Source organism: Hippoglossus stenolepis, chromosome 9 (assembly GCF_022539355.2).
Source record: "Hippoglossus stenolepis isolate QCI-W04-F060 chromosome 9, HSTE1.2, whole genome shotgun sequence".
Classification (NCBI taxonomy): Eukaryota; Metazoa; Chordata; class Actinopteri; order Pleuronectiformes; family Pleuronectidae; genus Hippoglossus; species Hippoglossus stenolepis.
Genome location: NC_061491.1, coordinates 3,766,142 through 3,788,457, shown reverse-complemented (window position 1 = coordinate 3,788,457; position 22,316 = coordinate 3,766,142). Strand labels below are relative to the sequence as shown.

At 40.0% G+C, this 22,316-nt stretch overlaps 1 protein-coding gene across 4 annotated transcripts; it reads left to right on the top strand.

The window, feature by feature from the left end:
* Positions 1-10,764: 10,764 nt before the first annotated feature.
* LOC118115273 (VIP36-like protein) lies at positions 10,765-22,083 on the top strand. Of its 4 annotated transcripts, none has more exons than XR_004697539.2 (10): positions 10,765-11,015; positions 11,701-11,819; positions 12,753-12,870; positions 13,898-13,980; positions 14,151-14,168; positions 14,357-14,518; positions 15,977-16,091; positions 16,798-16,926; positions 17,740-18,075; positions 19,979-22,083. XR_004697539.2 is itself a non-coding variant. In XM_035166344.2 (10 exons), exons 1-9 carry the CDS (start codon positions 10,811-10,813, stop codon positions 17,880-17,882), a joined length of 1,092 nt encoding a protein of 363 aa, XP_035022235.1. In that variant the 5' UTR covers positions 10,765-10,810; the 3' UTR covers positions 17,883-17,901; positions 19,979-22,083. The 4 variants fall into 4 exon arrangements, 3 of the variants coding, with proteins under 3 accessions (XP_035022235.1, XP_035022234.1, XP_035022236.1); XM_035166344.2 differs by having other exon boundaries at positions 17,740-17,901; XM_035166343.2 differs by having other exon boundaries at positions 17,740-22,083.
* Positions 22,084-22,316: the final 233 nt, after the last annotated feature.

Below are 22,316 nucleotides of genomic sequence, written 5' to 3'. Positions count from 1 at the left end.
ATCGATAAATTAAAGCAACTCCTTCTTTTTAAAGAACAATGAAAGACATATTGATATAAATTACGATACATGATATGGAATGCATATAGGAACTTAGCAAACCAAATTCTTTCTTGATATGATTAAAGTTCTCAGGTACTCCATGATTTATGAATGTCTCTTTCCCTCCAGACACACCAGGCTCTCTTTAGAGTGTGTAGCTCTGAAATCCATCAGTCTATGTTTATTATAAAAATGTTAGATGTCAAATAACCCTCAAGAAATGATTCATTCTCTCTGTGAACTGCATGATTTACTACCTGAAGACTGGGAAAAGTTTAGCCCACATTGCTATTAAAAATGTATTGTTTCCTCAGAGCAATTATCAAATCAGAAATGCTGAAATGCACAACTTGTGTTTTGGATTTTGACTCTTGATTATTACAAAAAGAGTTTTTCCATTTATTTTGATGGTTAAAGCAGAGATAGAGAGAAAGAGACAAGGGCACAGCAACAAGTGTAAACAACATAATCCCTGAAAAAATTGTCCCATACCCTCTGAAAGGTTTGACCACGCAAAATGATTTGTGATTTCTCAGTCAAGAATGAGAAAAGTAAACATTTTACTTTTCACATAAAGATAATGTTCGAGACGTCAAGTTAATTCCTACATATTGAACCATTTTATGTTTGTTTGTTAGTTCCAGATACTGTAAAACATCATCAATATGTTGCATATAAGATGCACTGCATGTACATGTAATGTGTTTTGTACAAAATACACCAAGGAAGTATAGCTTTAAGACATTGTTGTGACTTTTTTCGGGGGGTGCACTAGGGTGTTTTACCTTAAAGGGGACATAGCATGCCCATTTTACCACAAGTTGATATGGTTCCTTGGGGTCTTAATGAAATGTCTGTAACATACTTTGGTCAAAATACCACAAGGATCATTTAAAACAGCACCCTTTTTACCCTGTATAAAACAGCCCTCCACAGAGTGACCTGTTTTGAGTGCCTGTTCCTTTAAATGCTAATGAGCCAGCTCCCCCCTCCCCCTCTCCCCCCATGATTTTAAACGATATAAATTACATATTTTATATGATATAAATTATCAAATATGCATCCCATACTTTGTATTCCCCTTCTGTTGTCCTGGAGTTTTAATTTTCCCAATCACATAATTAAATGTCCCCTCTGCCCATCCACTACAAGCACACAAGCAGATAGACAGAGGAGAAAGAGAGGGGGGCTATGGAACCATCATTTACCCCGAACCCCGACATTCAACGGGTACAACAACAAGCGGAGAAAGCAGAATCGCGGGCTGACCTTATATATACAGTCTATGGGGCTGACCAGGCGGAGAAATGCACGTCCCGCGGTGAACAGCCAGGCGGCTGCGCGCTGGAGACGGCGCTGCCCTGTAAGCCTCGCTGCGTCCGTGTAAACCCGGCGTAGCGAGTGTGGGGCGGGGGATGAGGTGGGGGGTGGGCCAAGGCCATGTAGGGAGACTTCCAGTGTATTGTGACGACACAATACACAGGAAGCTCATTCCAGTCACTCAAGCATGACGTTTCTGACTTAGAGGAACCATAACAAAACGCGCAAGTGTTTTTTTTCCAGAGTTTTTGGGTTGGTAGACATGCCAGATACCCACATTAACGTGTAGAAGCACTAACAAAGTGGAATTTGCATGATATGTCCCCTTTAAAGCATCACATTAGCACAATGGTAAGGAAAGACAAAACAAGGGTTATTTGATTTTGGATCAAAGTTAGGCTACTATAATACTCATGGAAATTCAATGGCCTCACCAGTTTAAGATTTGAAATTGAAAAACATTAAAATTGAATCATTGATTGTAAAGCAGCATACGTGAACGAAGGAGTGAAGAATTTTCCCACAAAATTTACATCAACAATCCATCAAAGCAAACTACTGAGTTATATACTATCCTTTGTGTGTTTCCTGTTTGTGTCTTGTGTGTATTTTGTGAAATATATGTTATTTATCTGCAGATCTGCAGAGATAACTCACAAAGTGCACTATATAGTAGACTGAGCTTTATTACAACATTATTCAAGTCATCGAGTTTAAAGACAAAAAGAAAATGGGGATGACTGTTAAATGGTTACCTCAAGTACAGAGACTTTCAAACCAACCTTGTGGACAGAGATGATGAAGCTGAACATGTGATGAAGAAGTGATGAAAAAGGGATTCGACATGGTCCCCAAAGTCCTGTGACACATTAGAACGCTGCTTTTTCCAAATATTGTGTGATAGTTGAAACCAGAATTGAAGATGACTCTACTTCAAAGTGGCAAAATTAAAGTGATAACAACACATTGTTACATGTCTCACAGATAACAAATGATGGTTTAAAAAGCTATCAGTGGCAAAATAATTATCAAATGTTGTTGAATATGTCATTGTGACATGCAACAGTGTGACTGATATAAGAGTCTTCATAAGAACTTTGATTCAGCCATCTTTCTATCCTTATAAATATAACAAATATACTGGGCTGGATCGATGGACACCTCTCAGCACTTCACCTCCCATATCAATTCTCCCACCTGTCTTCCCGGCCTTAAACTGAACACCAGTGCACTTTACAGAGTAATTTACAGAAGTTGGCAGACTGGTGCTAATTTTCCGAAGTAGCCTTTTTCTTGTGTGAGGGAGTCAATCTCTCTGCATTTACAAAATTACTCGAAACCCTGCAGTCAATGAGCTGTTCTGCATCTCACACAGTCCGGCAGCTGAGTCAAAAGCTGAGAAACCTGCGTGTAAACTGTGCCACAAACAGTAGAACATAACTTCCTTATCTTATTCTAAAAATCACTATGTATCATAAATCAGTGTGTCATATATGAAACAATGTGATGGGACCACCTCGGCATGAAATATTGACGGAGAGCACATCAGGGTAACAAATGCTTAAGACAAAATAGCGAGGAAATGAGCGTTTCAATTAAGAAGATGTGTTTTCCCCCTGGTCAGCACAAAGAGCCGGGCGAATGAAAAGTCCATTAAAGTGCGTCTGAAATGTGCAGAGACTATATTTCACCCTGCTGACTGCCCTGACAATATTCTCCCAGGCCTGCTGATTTGAATAGTGTGAATATTTATGTCCAGAGGTGTTTGCCTGCTCTTAATGTCTGTGCTCTGTAAGCACACAAAGAGGACAGTAACTGTCTGCCGGCTGTGGTGATGGTGTATTAACAGAGGCCATGTGAGCTGCCAGAAGATGCATTAACGTCGGCTCATTGTTGATTCATTCCCTGCTCCACACTGAGGGTCTGTCACTGGGTTAACTGTATACTGTATGTAACTCACTGAAACTGCTGTATGATCAATGTTAATAGATCCCACCCAGGTGATGTCATGGTAACTAAACATCAAGACACTCATTAATAGACCTTCTCGCCTTTAAAACAAAAATCAATTTGAAGTAAGTGTGTCCCACTATAGCAAAACATTTATAAAGATTTTTAATGAATAGGGTTTGTGACTAATTCTAAATCCTGTAAAATGGAACCACTGCAACCAACCGCCGGATGTTCTTAGAAATGTTCTGTCTATTGCAGATTTTTAATCCAGGGTCATAGCATCTTTGTATTTATTCTATTTTTATCTTATTATTTTACACATTGCTATTTTATTTGTATTATTTTACTCATTCAACTTATATTTGTATGAATGTACATATTTTTTCCTTTAATTTCTTTTACCTCTTTTAATACCTTTAACTCTTCTATTCTCTTTTTACTTTATTTTAGTTTTACCTGAGGAATGTTTTAACTGTGCTTTCTGATTTTAATATTGTCCCTGTATGTTATTTTTTATGTCCCTATTTTATTTGCCCCTTGAATCTACCTCTGTGTATGAAATGTGCTTTTTTAAATAAAACTGCCTTGCCTTACCTTGCCTAAATTAAATTAAATATCACTGTATATATCACCCTGCTCCTGCTGTTATACAGTAGTGTGAGGTTAATAAGTGGCTAAAGAACATCTCCTATCTAAAGGAGAGTATTAGGGCCAGGCATACTGAAAAAACAGTGAAACACAAACACTGGTTTTAAATGACTTTTCAGACCTTTATCTGATCTACAGATCAGCATTGCACTTGAGTTTGCTGGACCTGTTTTCAGCAGTTTTAGCTGCTGACTATAACTTGGGGTATGAAGTGGAAATGCAAGAGACACAATTCTCCATATGACAAGGCAATATATTTCAATCAAAAGCAAATAAAAAGTATTAAAAGATAAATAACGAATAATTATGATTCAATTATTGATGCATTAACATATGAGTGATATTAGCTTATCATGTGATCCAGCTGGCACAAGACTGCCCTTGGGGATTGTCTAGAAATTCATAGTTTGCCAGAAAACATGACTTCACACCTCTGCATTGGTCAAAATGCAAATGATGCAAGATGATTTCTACGTCCATCAAATAAACCCAAAATTAACTGGAAGGAATCACAGATCTCAGGTCACACGAGATCATGGTACTGATCCAAACATGAAACCTTAAACAGCTTCACCTCCCCCGGTAAGCACAGTTTCATCCATTATTAACAAATGTCAGCAAAAGTGGGACAAGTTGTTAAAGTGGTAAAGTAAAAAGGTAAAGTGCCTTGAAATGTATGCTGTGCTGACTAATTGTTCTACGTTAACTTATCACTTTACTTTTGTTTATCAGTCTGGCTCTATTAAAGGTGCCTTTAAACAACTTAACAACCACACATCACAAACTGTGTTCTGTTTTAATATATGTAGAAATACAACGCAGACAGATATAGTTTAACTGCAATCATTGGTTCTGCTTTTTACCAACCACCAGTTGAAAATGTTGGCAAACCAGCAAAGAGACACAACATGTAGGCTAAACAAGACAGCTCTGGTGTTCCTGGGTGTCCTGCTTCCCCCCCAAACATCAGTGCCTGTGTCAAACTGGCACAACCCACACCAGCCTGTCCACCAAGCACCAACTGAACAGCTGATAACACGGCATCCATCTAAGTCTCAGGCAGTGGACAGTCTGACCCCAAATTCTCCCCAACACTGGTCCAGGTCATCAGTAGCAGTCAGCGCCACAATCGTGAGCCATAATCACTGAAAAGCCCGAAGGATTGTGGATCGTGGAACATGGTGGCAGCTGATTGTGGATCATGATTACAACTAGATTGCATCGATATACAATAATCCAACTCATTATTGGCAACACCACTATCATTAGAAATGTCATTATTGCTCCCTTCGCCTCTGTTAGACTTTTTCTTTTGTATACGTATGACAGCTATTACACTTCTGTCCGTCCTGGGAGAGGGAGCCTTGATTGAGCTACACCCATCCCTTGGTTAGTCATAGTTACATCTACAGTCACAGTCAGCAGCCGGTTATGACACAGGGTAGAGAACCAGGTTAACCAGCCTGTTAACCCAGTTATCATTGTCATGATACAGACATTCCCACCCATGCCGTGATCACAACCACTGTCTGTAACAGATACAACATGCATATTAACATATTATAACTCAGCTCAGCTTCCTCAGAAATGTTAAAGCAAGGAGAATGTGTTGTGACCTTCGGCAGATCCCTGGGGCTGTTCCCTGCTCAACCTGAGCATCCGTTCTATTGTCAGTCAGGATAGATGAACAGTGATACTGTTTTATAGTGAACTATATTGTAGCTGTACCACATTGTGCCCTCACACATTGGCTGCATTGCTGAAATGATACCACATGTAGTTGTATATAAGCGATGGCTTCTCTCCCCCTACGCAACATCCACCCCCAATTAGTCACACTCCAACAGGTGTGGACGGATTTTATAAAGATGGGCGCTGAATTTGACTGGACATTAAAATATCACTTGACCTTGCAAACAGGGATTACAGTGGAAGTCTGCCCCAGCGGGAAATGACTGCACGCAGCATGCCCTGCGGTCCTCTCCACTCAGTAAGCTGGGGCAGAATTTATGGCCCCGCAGACAGCCCTGTGCTGCATGTGTCGGTCTCCGCTGCGGATTACGGACTACACAAATGGTGATGTGTGGGTGTCAGGAGAGGTGCTAGACACTGATGTTTCAGGTTTCAAGGTTCAGCTGGAATTCGGCAGCTTACTCTAAGTGAATAATATCTTCCCGGGGGATACATACAGGAAATACTGAGGGCCCCAAGTCACTGCTGGATCATAAACACCTTCATGTTCCCTCTCTTATTCCCACTCTTTGTCTTTGTTTGTCTCTGAGGAGCAATAAGATCATCCAAAACTTTATCGCAATTACGTCCACCGCCATCACATGTCAGTAAAGGCTCCGTCCGTTACTCGAACTGAGCACCGTTCTTTTATGGGGCACGATAATGCAGAACAGGAAGATTCTACAAACAGCTGAGTCTCATATAAATCACTGCTGGTTCAGAAGCCATCGCTAGTTGTTTTCTGTGATGAGGCAAATAAAATAATAAAATGCAGGGTTGATGAGTTCTAGCCATAAATAAGTGATTATCTACCTGCCCCTCACTCTCACAATGCTGCTGGTATCTGGTGTTTGATTACATCAGATCATTTACTCCCACACTGTGCTTGTAGCCAACTATCAACTGTTAATCCATAGACCTTTAAGATGCTCTTGTCATATGTTTGTATGGTTTCCCCTTACAATAGGGTACTGGAAGATGTGAGTAGACCTGAGTATTACTGAATGAGTAGTTCCTTCATCCAAGACTGTATAAGTAAACAACAATGATTTACTAGATAACAGACTGTTAGATGAAATAATCATCAGATAATGGTTAGTTTCAAATATCTGTAAACTAGAGTAATGACCAATTCTTTCAATGTACTATACACTAAACCAGCCACTGAGCAGCACAAAGTATCAGCTCATTTATTACAAACATATAACTCATTCGTAACTCTCACTGTGATAATATGACATGAGATAAGATGAGATAAGATATTTGAATATGAGTAAGTCTAGAGAAAAAGATAATTGACAAATTGTTAGCCTTTATGTGTGAACAGTATAAAACAGCATGGGGTCAGGTGAATATGTTTGATATCTTTTACGTCAGTCTCTTCAATGCAGACTGGACGATGCCCAAGCGCTGCTTGAAAGTAGACAGATGGAGTTTGTGGCTGAGATGGATGGAGGGAACAAGTCTATACCTCCATTACCATCCATAATTCTTCCATTAATAGCTCTCTGACTGGTTGATCTGGACAAGGGGTTAAAATTAGCTTGACTACTCAAGAGTCATTTGACGTACGATGAATGCGTATTGTATCCTTTCACATTGGAGTGAAAAACCTCTTGTTAGAGAGTATTAGAGTTTTTTTTTGTTTAGTTTGAAAGGAGCTCAAGACTCTTTGTGCTAACAATGACACTGTGATTGAAATATAAATGTCTAGTTTTCCAACATATTTTCTTCATGATTTTTCTCTATTTGAGGTTTGATTGCTGCTCATTTAATTGCAGTTATCTTGTTGTGGGCTCTCCTGTTGTGATTTTAATGGGTTGAAGGGTTTGTTAAGGGACTGTTAATCTTAAACTCCCAGTATTCATATAGCAGCAGTGGATGGACATGTACATTGACTCACACTTTATTTCCTATGAAATGTTCCCCTACAGTCAGATGGAAACCTACCTGTGTCCAGATGATGAGTGGTCGAACAGTCCATTGGAGAGGTCTCATCATTATAATGAATTAAAGTGTCCTGCTGGAGTAGGATTTCCCTCAACCTGGGGACACAAATGGCCCTTTATTAATTGCCTTTAACTGATCTATTAAACATTAGTAAATTATTTGTTAACCACCAATGGTCATAAGAGGATATAATCTCAGACAGAAAGCTGGAGTTAGTGGTTAGTCCAATGAATAACACAGCATACATCAATGATTAAAATCCCACATTAATATCTTTAAATGAAAATATTCTATGAATGTTGAGTTTAGTCACTTTTTGTGATGCTAAAACATTTACATTAAGTAAAAGATCTGAATACTTTTTCCACCACAATTTATCAAATAACATAAGATTCATCATATCACACGTAGGACATTATTAGTATCATCAGTGTTCCTTTTGAAGAACATTTTCAGTTAAATTTCTTCTGCTTGAGAAGATTTCCTGACTGAAAATACAATCAGACCTTACTCCACTCTTTTTTCTAATATGAGGATCCAGCTTTTACATTAAAGCAGTTTAATCCAGAGGCTTCATCCATCCAGCCATCCAGAGGAGGAAAGGGGGAGGGGGATGATCCAGGGGGAGCAGGAGCTAATCCCAGTTGACATTGTGCGAGAGGCGGGGTACACCCTGGACAGACCGCCAGCGGATCACTGGGACAAACAACCATTCACATTCACACACATGGTGAATTTAGAGTCTCCTATTAACCTAACCCAATCTCTATGTCTTTGGTCTGTGGGAGGAAGCTGGAGTACCCACAGAAAACCCACGAAGACAAAGGCAGAACATAGAAAGACACTGACTGGGGACCACCGCCCCCGAATGCTCCACATATCTGCAGACAACAGCACAGCCGGTGGTGGTGTGTGTAACAGATTCTGATTTCTGTAGGACATGGCACACTTTAATTTCTGGATTATTTTACTACACGTGCACTATCTATTCCTTCATATTTTAGAGAGTGGTCAGTTTGACTTACAAAAAATCTTCTCTGATAATCAATGATCACTACCTGTCCTTTAACAGCACCCAGTGTGTTTATATAGAAACAACACCCTGTGGACAAATTATACAGGGCATGATATCAGATATCAGATTTTTCTTAACAATTCATCAACAATTGAATGCTCTATTGGGCATTCATGGTTAACAATACTATCAGATGTGCATTGAATTTAAGATGCTTCACTATTTCATTTCCTTTATATTAACATGGGGGATATGGTATGACCATGTGATTGTCAAAGTCACAGAGAACTATCTCCTGCTCTGAAGATGCACTCACTGCAGTTTCAACTCATCGTTACAAAGCTCAACACTTTTGGAATCGAGCCTGGAGGGGAGACATGTATTTTAACAGAGGTGGGTCACCCTGATTTGCTCTGTTCATTAATCCAGTTTAAAATGTCTAATCTGATCTCTGTAAGTATAATATGTTTAAACAAAAGTCCAAACACTTTCCATATCAGCTAGCACACCAGAACAACAGTACTACACATATTTGACATATTTTCAGCCAATGGTATTTCAATCAATGGTACAGAAGCCACTTTCTGCTACAGCATGTTTTAAGATTAAAATATTGAACAAAGTAATTTACTCTACAACATAGGAATAACATATTTGATATTTTGCCTTAGAATAAACTACCAGTTGTAAAACCATAGTTAAATCAAGCATTGACATGTTGTGAGGCTGTGAAGTCAAAGCTACTGTCAGCACTTAGAGTAGAAATTGGAGAAATGCCCCTTCACCTAAAAAGGAAACAATTACACTAATGGCCAATTATTGGGCAAATCTGCAGAGCCAGAATGATTCACATCCTATGAAACCGGCCATAAATACAGTATGTGTTGGGAAAGTAATACAGTAAAAGAAAGGATTGTTTTTGTGTTGTCAGTTCAGATATCACTAAGGAATTAGGAATCAATAATGAGAACATCATTTAAAGCTGATTTAAAGTTAGCTGTCCCACCATTGTTGCTGCCGCAACCATTAATCTATTTTTATTTATCACATTAAACCAGAAAGACGATCAATTTGCAGGATTATTTGAACCCTGTTCAATATGAGTTATGGAGCTTGTTTACTTGTATACATATGTTCACCGGGGGTTTCAAAAAACACAAACAATTCTAAAGAAAATCAGGAAAAGGGCGTCTTTATGCCAGTTTGGGAGGATGCTATTTGTTTTTATTAATATTCTAATAAAAGGCGACGAGTGCTTCATTCTTCATTCTGCAGTTTGACACAGCAGTTAAAAGACGAGTCTCCGACCACCTGTCAGTTTATACAGATGGAATACTGGGTATTCTGTTTGCATTGCAGTGGGAGGAGGAAAGTGGCCGGGCCAAAGAGATTGTCATTGCATCTGACAGCAATTGCCAGTATTAAGTCAATCAAATCCTCACGCAGACAAGATATTGTCCAAGGAATTTTTTATGTGCTCCTCAGATTACATCAGAGAAGGTTGAATGTCTCCTTCCTACGGGTTCCTGCTCACATGGGAGTAGAAGGCAATGAGAAGGCAGATATATTAGCAAAACAGTCATTAAAACGATCGTCAGTGGACATACAAGAACCATTTAGCAAAGCAGGAATCAAAACTATCATTAACAAATACAGTCACAAAACATGGAAAGAATACTGGGATTCAAATGACACAGGAAGACATTTGTACAGAATTCAAAAACATGTCATTACCCGTCTGAGAATAGGTCAGACAGGATTAAATGATACACTTCATAATATAGGCAAGCACCAACTGGACTCAGCAAACAACCGGAAACTGTCACTTATGTATTGATATAGTGTAACAAATGAACAAAGAAGGGAATTAATATCAGGATTAAAAGACGAAAAGCCAAATATTTAATTAAAATGTTAGGAAAGAGATCAAGAAATATACTTCATCTTCTAATTAACTACTTAAGAGAAACAGGACGTAAGAAAATAATTATATTTTTGTTTTGTTCAGTTTGCTGCAAATCTGCTGCTCCACACTCCAGTTCAGAGGGTGGCGGTAATGCGCCTACAAGCGGGTTGGCCAACCGCCAATAAGCCCCAGAGGAACAACAAGCAGTGATTGAGAAATAGACGAAGAAGAAGAAGTGCGTAAAGATGGTTGCGGCTCTGAAGAAGTCAAATCTGGCTCGAATGAGAAGCTGCTGGGTTTTATTTCCAATGTTTCATTTGAGAAACATCCGAGAACTGACATGTTTGTTTGTTGCCGCGTGTGTGTTGACGAGCCCGTCTCTGGCGAACGAGCAGGAGTTTATGGAGGAGTTTCTGAAGCGGGAGTATTCTCTGACCAAGCCTTACCGTGGTAGGTCCAACTGTCAGCTACACACTAGCTGCTGTGACACCGAGACACCAAGTGACATTAGCCAAGGCTAGCTGCTAATCCCTGTTCACTTTAGCTTGGTACTCGTAAAAAACTGCTGAAGGTACTCATGTACTAAAAGTAACTGTCATGATGTCACAATACAGTGAGGAATTTTAATAATGAACTCATTAACATTAACCGGTTAAATGAACTCTGTCCTCGTAGCCAGAACAAAGTGAGAAGTGTTTCTCTTCAGTGTGGGAGACTTCTCTCGTCATTTTATTGAAAGTGTTGCAGATCAGCTGGTTTCATGGATCACACCCTGTTCAGCAGACCATAATAGTTACTGTAAAAACTCAGATCCTTTACCACCATCAAGCAGTTCAATGCTAGTCAGCATAAATATTCACATATTGTCTCTTGTGGGGATCACTCATCTCACACACTTTACCATAATAACTTCATGTTTTACCAAGCTCTGCAGTTGGAGTTGTGGTTAGTGTTCATAGTAATGGTTGCTATGTTGAAATACATTTTAATAGAGCGATTATGAAAGCAGTTATGACATCAAGAAGAAACCTGTTCTGTTGCTTTGTCATCAGTCAGAGAAGAGTGGGTGTGGAGGGTTTTCCTCGAAGTTACTGTGAACTATTCCACCGTTAACAGGTGTTTCACTGTTTTGCAGGGTTGGGCTTCTCTAGTTCCGCACAGTGGGATCTGATGGGCACTGCCATGGTGACGCCTGACCATGTGAGGCTGACCCCAGACCTGCAGAGTAGGCAGGGAGCCGTGTGGAGTCGAATTGTAAGTCTACTAAATCCATCTGTGAAGATTCTCATTCATGCAGGTCATCATATTTTCAATAGTAATGTACGTAGGCAACTGGACGTGCTTGCGTTTCTTGACGTCCTTTCACCTCTCATCCAACATGCTTCTTCAGTAACTAAGTGACGTATGGGAGGGTTCAGGTATCAAACCTCTGTGGATCATTTTCTATAGCTGTTTTCAGACGTGAACTGTGGAGAATGTCTTCACAACTGGATCCAGACTTTCTCTGGAGTTTTCCTTTCACACATCCTTCCTTTCCACTCCCTTGGAACACATTCACAACACAGAAATCCCCGGAGCGCTTAGGTGAGGGGTGGCACAGCACACAGGGGCAGGCTGTAATGGCTGCAGAAACTCCTGAAGCCTCTCACTCTGACATTTGCGTTCTCACATCCAGCCCCTCTGGAGAATGTGCAGAGATTATGTTCATGTGCATGTCTAAAAACAGCTTATTTGAGAGTTGTTATGTTAAATAGGCAGGTCGTTGAACCTCCATCAGCTAGTGGGTTTGGGCTCCGCTGATAAAACTGAAGAAGCCTCTTGGATGAGAGGTTAAACGTCTTCAAGAAACACAACCAATCCAGTTGCCTGTGTACACGTGTACAACTCCTGAGGTCTACTAAACCTACACATACGCTCAGTCTGCCTGCTGTTAACACTTAAACTTCTCATATCCTACCTCACTGTTAATGTAAAATTGTCAGCAGTTCTTAGCATGACTTTAAAATGAAGATTGCTCATTATGTAAGCATTTTACAAAAATAGTGCAGACTGTTACAGTCTACATTTACTGAGAATATAATAAGACTAATTCAGCCTGTTTTAAAAGAATAGTATGTTGGCGGATGTATACCACACATGGCATACAGCAAAAATAACCAGTTTGTCTTTATGTCTTTTGCTTTCTAGCCTTTGCTCTTGCGGGATTGGGAGCTAAAGGTGCACTTTAAAATCCACGGCCTGGGAAGGAAGAATATGAATGGGGACGGACTGGCCATCTGGTTAACCAGAGATCGCATGCAGAATGGTATGAAGAGACAGTGCAGGTGCCTTATACAGTCACAGTCAGTCAGACATACTTTATTCCTCATTTCATCTCAGTACCTCCTGTACAGACAGACGTAGGAAACCAAGCCATGGCTCCATTTGTGCACTCTCAGCTTTAACATTAACTGCTTCTAAAACCACAATATCTAAATTTTCTGTCCACACATTACTTGTGTTCATAAGACAAATTATGTGAATCTCATACAGTAAAGCTTTTAATCTAATGCCCCACGTGGAGGGATTCCAGTATTACCACCAACGGCAAGTTTTACTTACAATTATTTCAATGATTAATCTGCTAATGAAAGTGTTGATGCATTATTCAATGTTGACAAATGAATCGACTTATTATTTTGGCTCTATTACCAGTCTCAGCTGTCATATTATTGGACTTCGCACATTTGAGGTGAAACTATTGAAAAGCAGAAACAAAGAGCTCAGACCTGTGCTGTTTGTGAGAAGAGCTCTGAGGCCTGTACTTTGAAGCAGAATATGTGATTAGCGACCTAACACTAGGTTTAACTCTGATCTTCTGACGTTACGATGGTGGTTCACTTATTTTAGGGTAAATACACGTTGACCCTGCCAGGGCTGTAATAAAGGCTATAATTTAATGGAATACACAAATGTAGTCATATTTACTGGTGCTCTAATGATCTTGCAGTGCTGTTATTAACTTATAAACTTACACATTCACAGTTTTTTTCCCAGTTCCCTCTTGTCATTTTGCATCTGCAGCTAAGTCTTCCTGTCTAAGTTCCTCCTATTTATTTCACATTATAGTTTGTGCTGCTCTGCTGCCTGTAGACTCTGTTTGTGATTGGTCATATGCTGCAAATGGCGCCACTTTAATGTGACCATGCTCTGTAAACCCTGGGTTGATTTATCGAGCTGATAGAGACGACTGTTGTTGGGCTCAGTGAAGCTGGATGATAATGACTGACCATGGGTATGTTGAACTTGCTTTGTATTTCAGACCTCTAATGTACCTTACTGTTTCTTTGCAGGTCCTGTATTTGGTAACATGAACCAGTTCACTGGACTTGGTATATTTATGGACACTTACCTCAATGCGGACAAGACCCACGATGTAAGTGACAGTTGGAGCCATCCAGCCTAACCTGACTGTGTGACACAGTTTTAAACAGTACCAGAGAACAGCCTGCCAGTCTTGATCGGCCTCTCTATTTAGATTATTTATACTGATGTCAGAAATGTGTCATATTTCTTTCCCTGCTTCCCTTTTTGAATGTGAGGAAGACACAACCTGGAACTCAGGTAGCATCAGAAACCGCTGTTTATTCTGAGCTGCTGAATGTCCATCCATCTTCACCGTTTCATTCCATCCATCTGCTTTCATCTGTGCCGTTGGTGTTGTTGTGTTATCATAACTGAAATAACAGATTGATTGTGTGCGTTTCTGAATCTGCACATAAAGACGTCTGTCTCCCCTTTCTTCCTCTCAGAGGACTTTCCCATATGTATCAGTGATGCTGGGGAATGGGACTTTGTCATATCAACACGAACAAGATGGACGCCGCACTGAACTTGGAGGGTGCACAACCATGGTGCGCAATGCGATCTTCGACACATTCCTCCTCATCAGATACTCCAAAAACAGACTGACGGTACGAAACTTTAAAGTTTAAATTACACAGTTTACCTTGGCTTCAGTCAGAATTCACTATTTGCACATATTGTGTTGTAGATGTAATATTAAATGGATACTGTAGTGGAAAAAAACTATTTTGTAGTTGAAAAGTAACTTTTTGCATACCTGTCTGAGACTTTTATGACCTGAACTGTTTGTGACCTGAAACCTGTATGGCGTTTCCAATACCTTTATGACCTTTCTATTACTTATTGACTGTCCAAGAACCTAATTTCCATCTGCTTTATCTTCAAAGGAAACATATGCAAATCAGTTTCCTGTGTCTTAATTCCTGTCTCAAACTGCGCCTACAGAACCAGTCTGAACTGGCTCAGACAAACAGCCTTAGTTCTCCGATATAAGATCCTTGCATTTGACTTTTCTGCATCAACACTCTGAGATCCCTGTGACTCTCTGTGTTGATCATTTCTGCAGAAAGCTCCTATTAAAATACACAGACAAATTTGGTGTTCCAGCCTCTTGTATTTTCAGATTTCCATCACAATACCAGTTATCCAACAGTCTACACTTAATAACTCACATTGACAAAGTGAAAATATTTTTTTATTTTTTAAACAAAATGTCTCATTAAGAGAAATGTTCAATCTCTTAAACTATGTAAAAGTTCCTGTGGGAACAGTTACAGCTTTGAGTCTTCTTGATTGAGACTCTACAAGCTTTATACAGCTGGATTTGTGCAGTGTATCTCCAGCTGTTTTCAGACCTGTCCTTCAGACCAACTCCAGAGAATTGGGTCTGCATTTTCTCTGCAGTTCTTTCACACAAGCACAACGCAGCTGGAGATTCTCAGCTCAGTTTACAACATCCTCAAGTTCTCTGCAGATTTCAGATGAGCGGTGGTGCAGCAGGCAGAGGCAGGATGTAACCTATTTATTCTGCTGTGTTTACAGCCCATCAACAACGGCATCAGCTGTTACCACCACAAACTATCTTGGCATCTTTGTCTGTTTCTTCTTCATGTATGGCACTGCTTCTTCATCTTGAGACGTTGTTTTTAGTTTTCTTTTTTTTGTCTGTCGCGTGTTAGAAATTGTATTAACCCCCCACTCGCTCATTGGATCTCCTGCTGTGTTCTCCCAACGTCTCCTCAGGATTTTCTACTGACATTTGCGTTCACACATACACCTCCTCTGGAGAAGTGTCTGAAAGCAGCTTCAGTCCTCTTTTTATATCTCAAACTCTCAGATTGGATGAGAAGTGTCTTTGAGTTGTATCTTCAGGTCTCTATACAAATGTTCTGTGTGGTTTTATACAGTCTGAGCAACGCTGCATTTGTCGTTAAATGTTACATAGTCATGTTATAATCTAAAACAGTACCAATGATAATGTAGAAAAGTCTATGAAGGTCACTAAAGACCATTCCTAGCATCAGTGTTCATCAGTGTTTCATGCTGACTCTTCCTTTTCCCTCCAGGTCATGGTGGATGCAGATGGTAAGCAGGAATGGAAACACTGTGCTGACATCACAGGACTGCGGCTACCTACAGGATACTTCTTTGGAGCCTCCTCTGCCACTGGAGACTTATCAGGTATGAAGATTCTTCGCAAGTAGGGATGAAACAATTACCACAATAAATTTCCCAACAGTTCAAATTTGATTTATTATTAAAACTGCGCTTTGAAAAACTCCAGCATTAATCAACATTAGCAACAGTCTCCCAGATGCAGACGCAGTATACAACTTGGGTTTGTTTTGTCTCAGTGAAAACATGATGGAAAGCAGCGATTGTGTACCTGAGGTTTTTCAGTCTTCTGATAAGACCACTTTGAGTAAGTGTGGTCATACTATGGTTTTATAAGAGCCCAGAACAAAAATGTTCACGGTGTATGCAGAAAGAAGATCACTGTGAAAAAGGGGCAACATTTGAAATGTACAGCAAGTTAACGTCAGGTCACTGTAGGAGTGTCTTCTGAGTAGGGAAATGTTTGTTTGTTTGTTTAACTTTCTAATAGATGTAGTCAATAATGTAAACTGAAACTGTCACATGCTGCCTTTGGCATCTTGTGACTTCAGACGCTATTCTTCCATTGCACATTATAACATGTTGCATAGTTAAGTCACCCAGACTATACAAATGTAAATTGAAAATACTGGGAAGTACTTCCTGCAGATTATCACACCAAGCAGAGTTTTTTTTAAACTTCATTGCTGCAGTGAAATGGCACTAGCGTTTTTGTGTGAAGGCTTTCTTCAAGTGTTTATAACTGAAACCGTGCTGACTTGTGTTGCTGTAGATAACCATGACCTCATCTCCATGAAGCTGTACCAGCTGACAGTAGAGAGGACTCCAGAGGAGGAGAAGGAGGTGGAGGAGGAGGAGGAGGTCATCATTCCCAGAGTTGACGACATGGAACAGTTTCAAGGTAGACACAGCACTACCTTGCCTCAGCTCCCACATTTTATGGGTGGCTTGATGGTTGGTTATTTTATATTTGTTCAGTGATAATCCACATACTGGAAAGATGAGCGTTTTGGGGTCTGTATGTCTTACATTCTTCACTATGTGTAACACAATCATCAGCAGATGGAGTTTAGCCACAGAATTAAAGATATTTCAGTATCCATGTCTTTTCGATGCTCTTTAAGGAGCTTTGTATTTCAATGTTCACTTTAGACCTAGAAAACTGCAGCTGATAGGCTACTACAGTTTAGGGATGGATGTTGATGTCTCGTCCCAATAATGACAGGACCATTTTGATGATCAGGTATAACATTTCCTTGCTGTTGTTTACAATATATCTGTTTTCGGCACTGATTGGTTCTTTTTCTCATTATAGCAACTTTTTAATTTTGTTTTTAGAAAACATAGCAACTTGTGTTATAACAAGGCAACTTTGTTTTAATGAGGTATGTGGATTTTGTGAAAAGGTACATAAATAAATATAGTTTTATATGACAAGAGAGGTTTCTTAAAACAAAACTGGTAATAACAAGAAAAAAAGTCATAACTCTGAAATATTCGTAAAAATTTTGGACAGCATGGTTTAAAGGTATTTTTCAATGATATCAAACTTGCATCGATAAATGTTAAACAGTCAATATTTGTTAAAACCTAAAGTGATAAGACAAAGCTGCAAACTATAAGAAACTCCTCATCATGAATTGGTTGTTCGAGTTGAACCTGACCACTGGTGTGGTCTGTTTGATAATCAATCTGTCATCCTCTGTCTTTGCAGTTGTTATCCAGGAGGAAGGGATGAGCGGAGTCCAGTTCTTCTTCACCCTCCTCTTCTCCATCCTGGGCCTGGGTGTGCTGGCAGTGATAGGACTGGTGCTTTACGGACGCTGGAGAGAAAAGAGACGTAAACGCTTCTATTGATCATGGAGCAATAATCCGTGTAGGTTTTCAGTTTGTTGCTTTATCAACATGCATGACAACAATGCCAAGACTTGCCACAGCTTTACTGAAACCATACAATCAAATGAACAATGAGTGAACAACCTCGTGGGTCTGAGCCCAGAAACAGGAACAGAAATTAGCCGAGATGTACAAGTGAAGAGATCATGAACAGGTAAGCCAGCTGTAGAATATTCTTTAAAGCTGCTTTCAGACATGTAATGAACTCTGGAGATTCTCTGAAATTTCTGCGGAGGAGGTGAATGTGTGAAGGCGAATGTCCGAGTGAGAGCCCCTGGAGTTTCTGCGGTCTTTCTCCGCCTGGCTCAGAGGAGCTAATGAATGAAAACAGCAGGAGATTCCCCAGGATTCACTACGAGCAAGTGGGGTTGCTGACCCTTCTGACATGCAACAGAAGCAAAAAAAACATATTATAATAATAACACAAATATCTCCGGATGACAAAACGGTGTTATACTCGTAGAAGACACATGTCAAGAGAGATTTTCTGATGAGAGCCCATGTTGACGTGCTGTTAACAAAAACCTGTAACCCCTGCAGCAGAATGAACATGTTGCGCCCTGCCTCTGTCTGCTGCTCCACCCCTCACCTGAATCCTGCAGAGGATTTGTTGCTGTTGTGAACGTTTCTGAGCAGAGAATCTCTTGCTGCGTTGTGAAAGGTAACCTCTGGAGAATGTCCACACCCAATACTCCGGAGTTCTCCCTGAAATCATGTCTGAAAGCAACTTTAATGTAGTGGAAGACGGACGAGATAAAGCTGCCCTGGTAAAAAAAAAAGTTCAAATATGTTCATCTCAACTTAAAGCACAGTGGGTTGAAGAATCCCATCGCACTAACTGACACACTGTAGATTTCAGCCGAACAAAAATGTGAGAATGGATTACAAAATCAGATGCTGTGTTTACTGTCACCATTTCACAGGTTTTTTTGGTACAGAAGTGTAGTTACCTCTTACTGCCACTTGGTGCTGCCAGCGTGCAGCTTTAATCTGAGTCGTAGCTGCTGTGAAGACCAGTCAACCTGTGGATCACTGCAGATTCTTGCTGCACCGAAGAAGCTGCACTGAGCTCCTCCATGCATTGAGAGCACCTTATAAAAGCCAGGCAATGCACTTTGACCAGCTCGTGTGACAATAGGGTTTAACCCAGCTGTTTTTTTAAATGTACGACCAATGACACCTCACAATATGTTGTACATTAAAAGAGCCATCAGAGTTACCAGTGCTGTTTAAGTGCCTAGCTAGGACCAATAAACACAAGGTCTTACTTTATATTCCAGCAGTTTTTAGTTCCCCCTTAATTTCATCTCAGATGATTTGGCTTCAGTCACTCTCTAAAGTTACTAACACTTCTTAGCTGCTGTTATCGCTTGAGCTAAGAAATACTTGTCACCACTGTCTTTTAGAAAATCCCTATCTTTCTCTGTGGCACTGAATTTTATCAACTTCTCATCAATAGAACTATTTCAATATGATATGAACTAATTCATTAATTACGATGCTTTAGAATTTAAATCTGGAATGCACTGTGAATTTGATAGCCATATGCAGGATCATGTTGTTGTGTTAGAGTAAAGTGAATATGAATGCTGTTTAGTGTCTAGAGGTGTAACCTGTGATTTATCTGTTCAAATGATGCAATACAAGCTAGTGCCTTACACTTAGTGTCCAGTGGCTGCAGCACTGTCACACTGCAGCTCCCTCACAACTGCTGTACAGACAAATGAGTGAGCTGGTTACTGTGATCTGTTTCGTCACTGTTGTGTAAATGAGGAGCTTTGTTTCTGTAATCAGGGCGGAGCATCAGGTCAACTGCAGACAGGCCAAGTGACAGTGGAGCAGCCACGTAAGAGGACACATCTTTACAGATCAACGTGTCCACACATTTATAAATCCATTGAAAGTCCGACTGAAGTCAAACTAATGGACAATATCATCTAGAGGTCAAATCAGTCCCATTTGCTGAACATTTGACTTTTTGTAAAATGCAGACTCTTAAAAAAGTCCTGTATCATTACTACACACTAAGCCTTGTGTGTCTTTGTCTTTGCTTCTAGAGTGAAACTAGTTTTCTGAAGCCCAAGAGGGAAGACTACCGTTTTTCAGATTTCCCTGGAGATCTAGAGAAGGGACAGGGTGCTACCTAAAGTCATCACAATTAGTAAAGTACAGCCAAAAGAATCATAAATATCTGTGTCATTAACAGGCTGCAATGTGTAGATTTTAACAAAAACCCAAACCAACACTGGTAATGTTGTGTGGACATACAGAGAGGTGACACAGCCACATCCACTGGACACGTTCCAAACAGGCCTTTTTCACAGCAGCCATTTTGACTTACAGCAGGTAAAGTTCAGGAGTTACTGAACAGACAGCGGCTCTGTTAAAAGCATGACAGTGTGACACTGTGGCAACATGCACAATACCAGGACCCTGACACTGAAGCAGCTAAATGGAATTCAGGCATCATTCATTTTGCTTTCCTGCTATGACATGTCGAAGTGTCTGCCATGAAAACAGCCTGTGTACAGTCGGAGCCTGGAGTCACTTCAGACCTGGAGCCTCAGTCAGAGATGACGTGTGGGCTGCAGAGGTCTTAGCTCACTTCTGTCTGACTCCACAACCTCCGATTTATTTACAGACCTGGAGCCTTCAAGCTCAACTGTCACTTACATCGCTTGAGGCAATTCATTGTAATGTGTTAAAGGAGACGTTTTGTGTGTTTACCTGGGGGGGGCGGGGGGGCTTGAAGAGACAGGAGCTAAAACCAGACAGAAGCTGAAAAGAGGACCTGCAATAACTGACGGTAGGAGTAAAGTGAACATTAGAGCATGTAAACCTTTTCAAATCAAAATCATGAACCTGAACATGAGCACAATATGTCTCCTTTAAATCTGCAATTTCCTCCTAAAAAATAGAAAATGTGTCCTGCTGCAGAATTACTTGAACATCAGCTTTATGGGTTTTCATTTTTGTATATGAGTCGTTGTGGTGTTAGTCATGGTTGAGTCACAGGATGATGCAGATTTCACTTTAAGGCAAACCGAGTCCGGTAACAGTTCCTGTGTTATAAGCTAAAAGATACATCAACACTTCTCCATCAGTGTTGTGTGATTCTTCTAAACAAAATGATCATGTTCACTTGGAGCAGGATAAAAAAAAAACTGAAGAAGAAAGTGCAAAACTACTGTCGAGTGTGAAAACCTCCCTGGAATTGCAAATGCACTTATAAATCTAAAGTTCACTCAACAGGTTAAAACAGAGCACAACAGTCACTGATGTTACTGACTGACATTAGCACTTAATGCAGATAGAAGGAGGCAGCTGAATAGCAGCGCTGCTTAGTGAAGCTTTCAAATAAAGCAACTTCTTATTTACAGCAGCATGTTTGTAAGAGTGTTAACATGTAGGGAGATTTCCATGTGCTTGTGTAGAAAGGAGGGAGGAAATGCTGCAGGACTCCAGCTGAGCGGGCAGCTTCTCTTTATTGAGGCAGGTAGATGCACAAAAAACAAGATCCCTCAGGTCCGGCTGATTAATGAATAATGTAGATAATCATTTGGGAGAAATGAAGGCACTCCATCTTCAGGTGAATTTTTGTTATGAATCTATTCTTCAATTAAAATGATTATTCATTCTTCAGGGACCCTGATGAAGAGTTGGTACATGCTGGTCTGACAGTCTATGTGCTTGAAGAATGCAGAGCCTTTTTTCCCTCTGTGACCTTCTGCTTTATTCAACACCCAGCAACACTTCTGGGATCTTGTTTGTTGTATTATTTGTTCTTGCATGTGTCATTGTGGTTCCTGTTGTTTGCTGTTTGAAAGCATATCAATCAGTAGCTAATGTCATGTTCATGCTCAGAGTTAAAACTCCACTACCTGCCTCCTGAAGCTCTGCAGACTGTTATTTCACTTTTCCTCTAATTGTCTGTGTAGGTTTTTTTAATTCTCTTATGAATGTCAAGCTGTTTGTCCCAATGATTTCATTCATGAGCCAACATTGTGGCAAACGGCTCTAATTTTTTAAATAGTAATGTTCAGCAAATCCTTCTAATTTGTAAAATCAAAACATTTGTTTTAGACAAAATGTAAGTGAAGATCATTCGTTCTTCTTGCTCTTGTGTTTGATTTTTTTTCAGTAAAAGTTTCTATGTGATTTATCTCATGCTGTAATGTTTCCTTCTTTTTCTTTGTCCGCAGTAAATTCTTATGTATTTATACATGCTTTAGATGTTAAGATGTACAGACACATCATCTTGATGTGCCTCAGATGTGACCAGTTTGAATCTGAGGACATTGTTGCCAGTCCCCTGTCTGAACATCTTGAGTTGTTTCCAGGGTTTAAGCCAGAATTAAGTCTAGGTTAGACTTAAGTTAAAGTTTTACTTTGGTA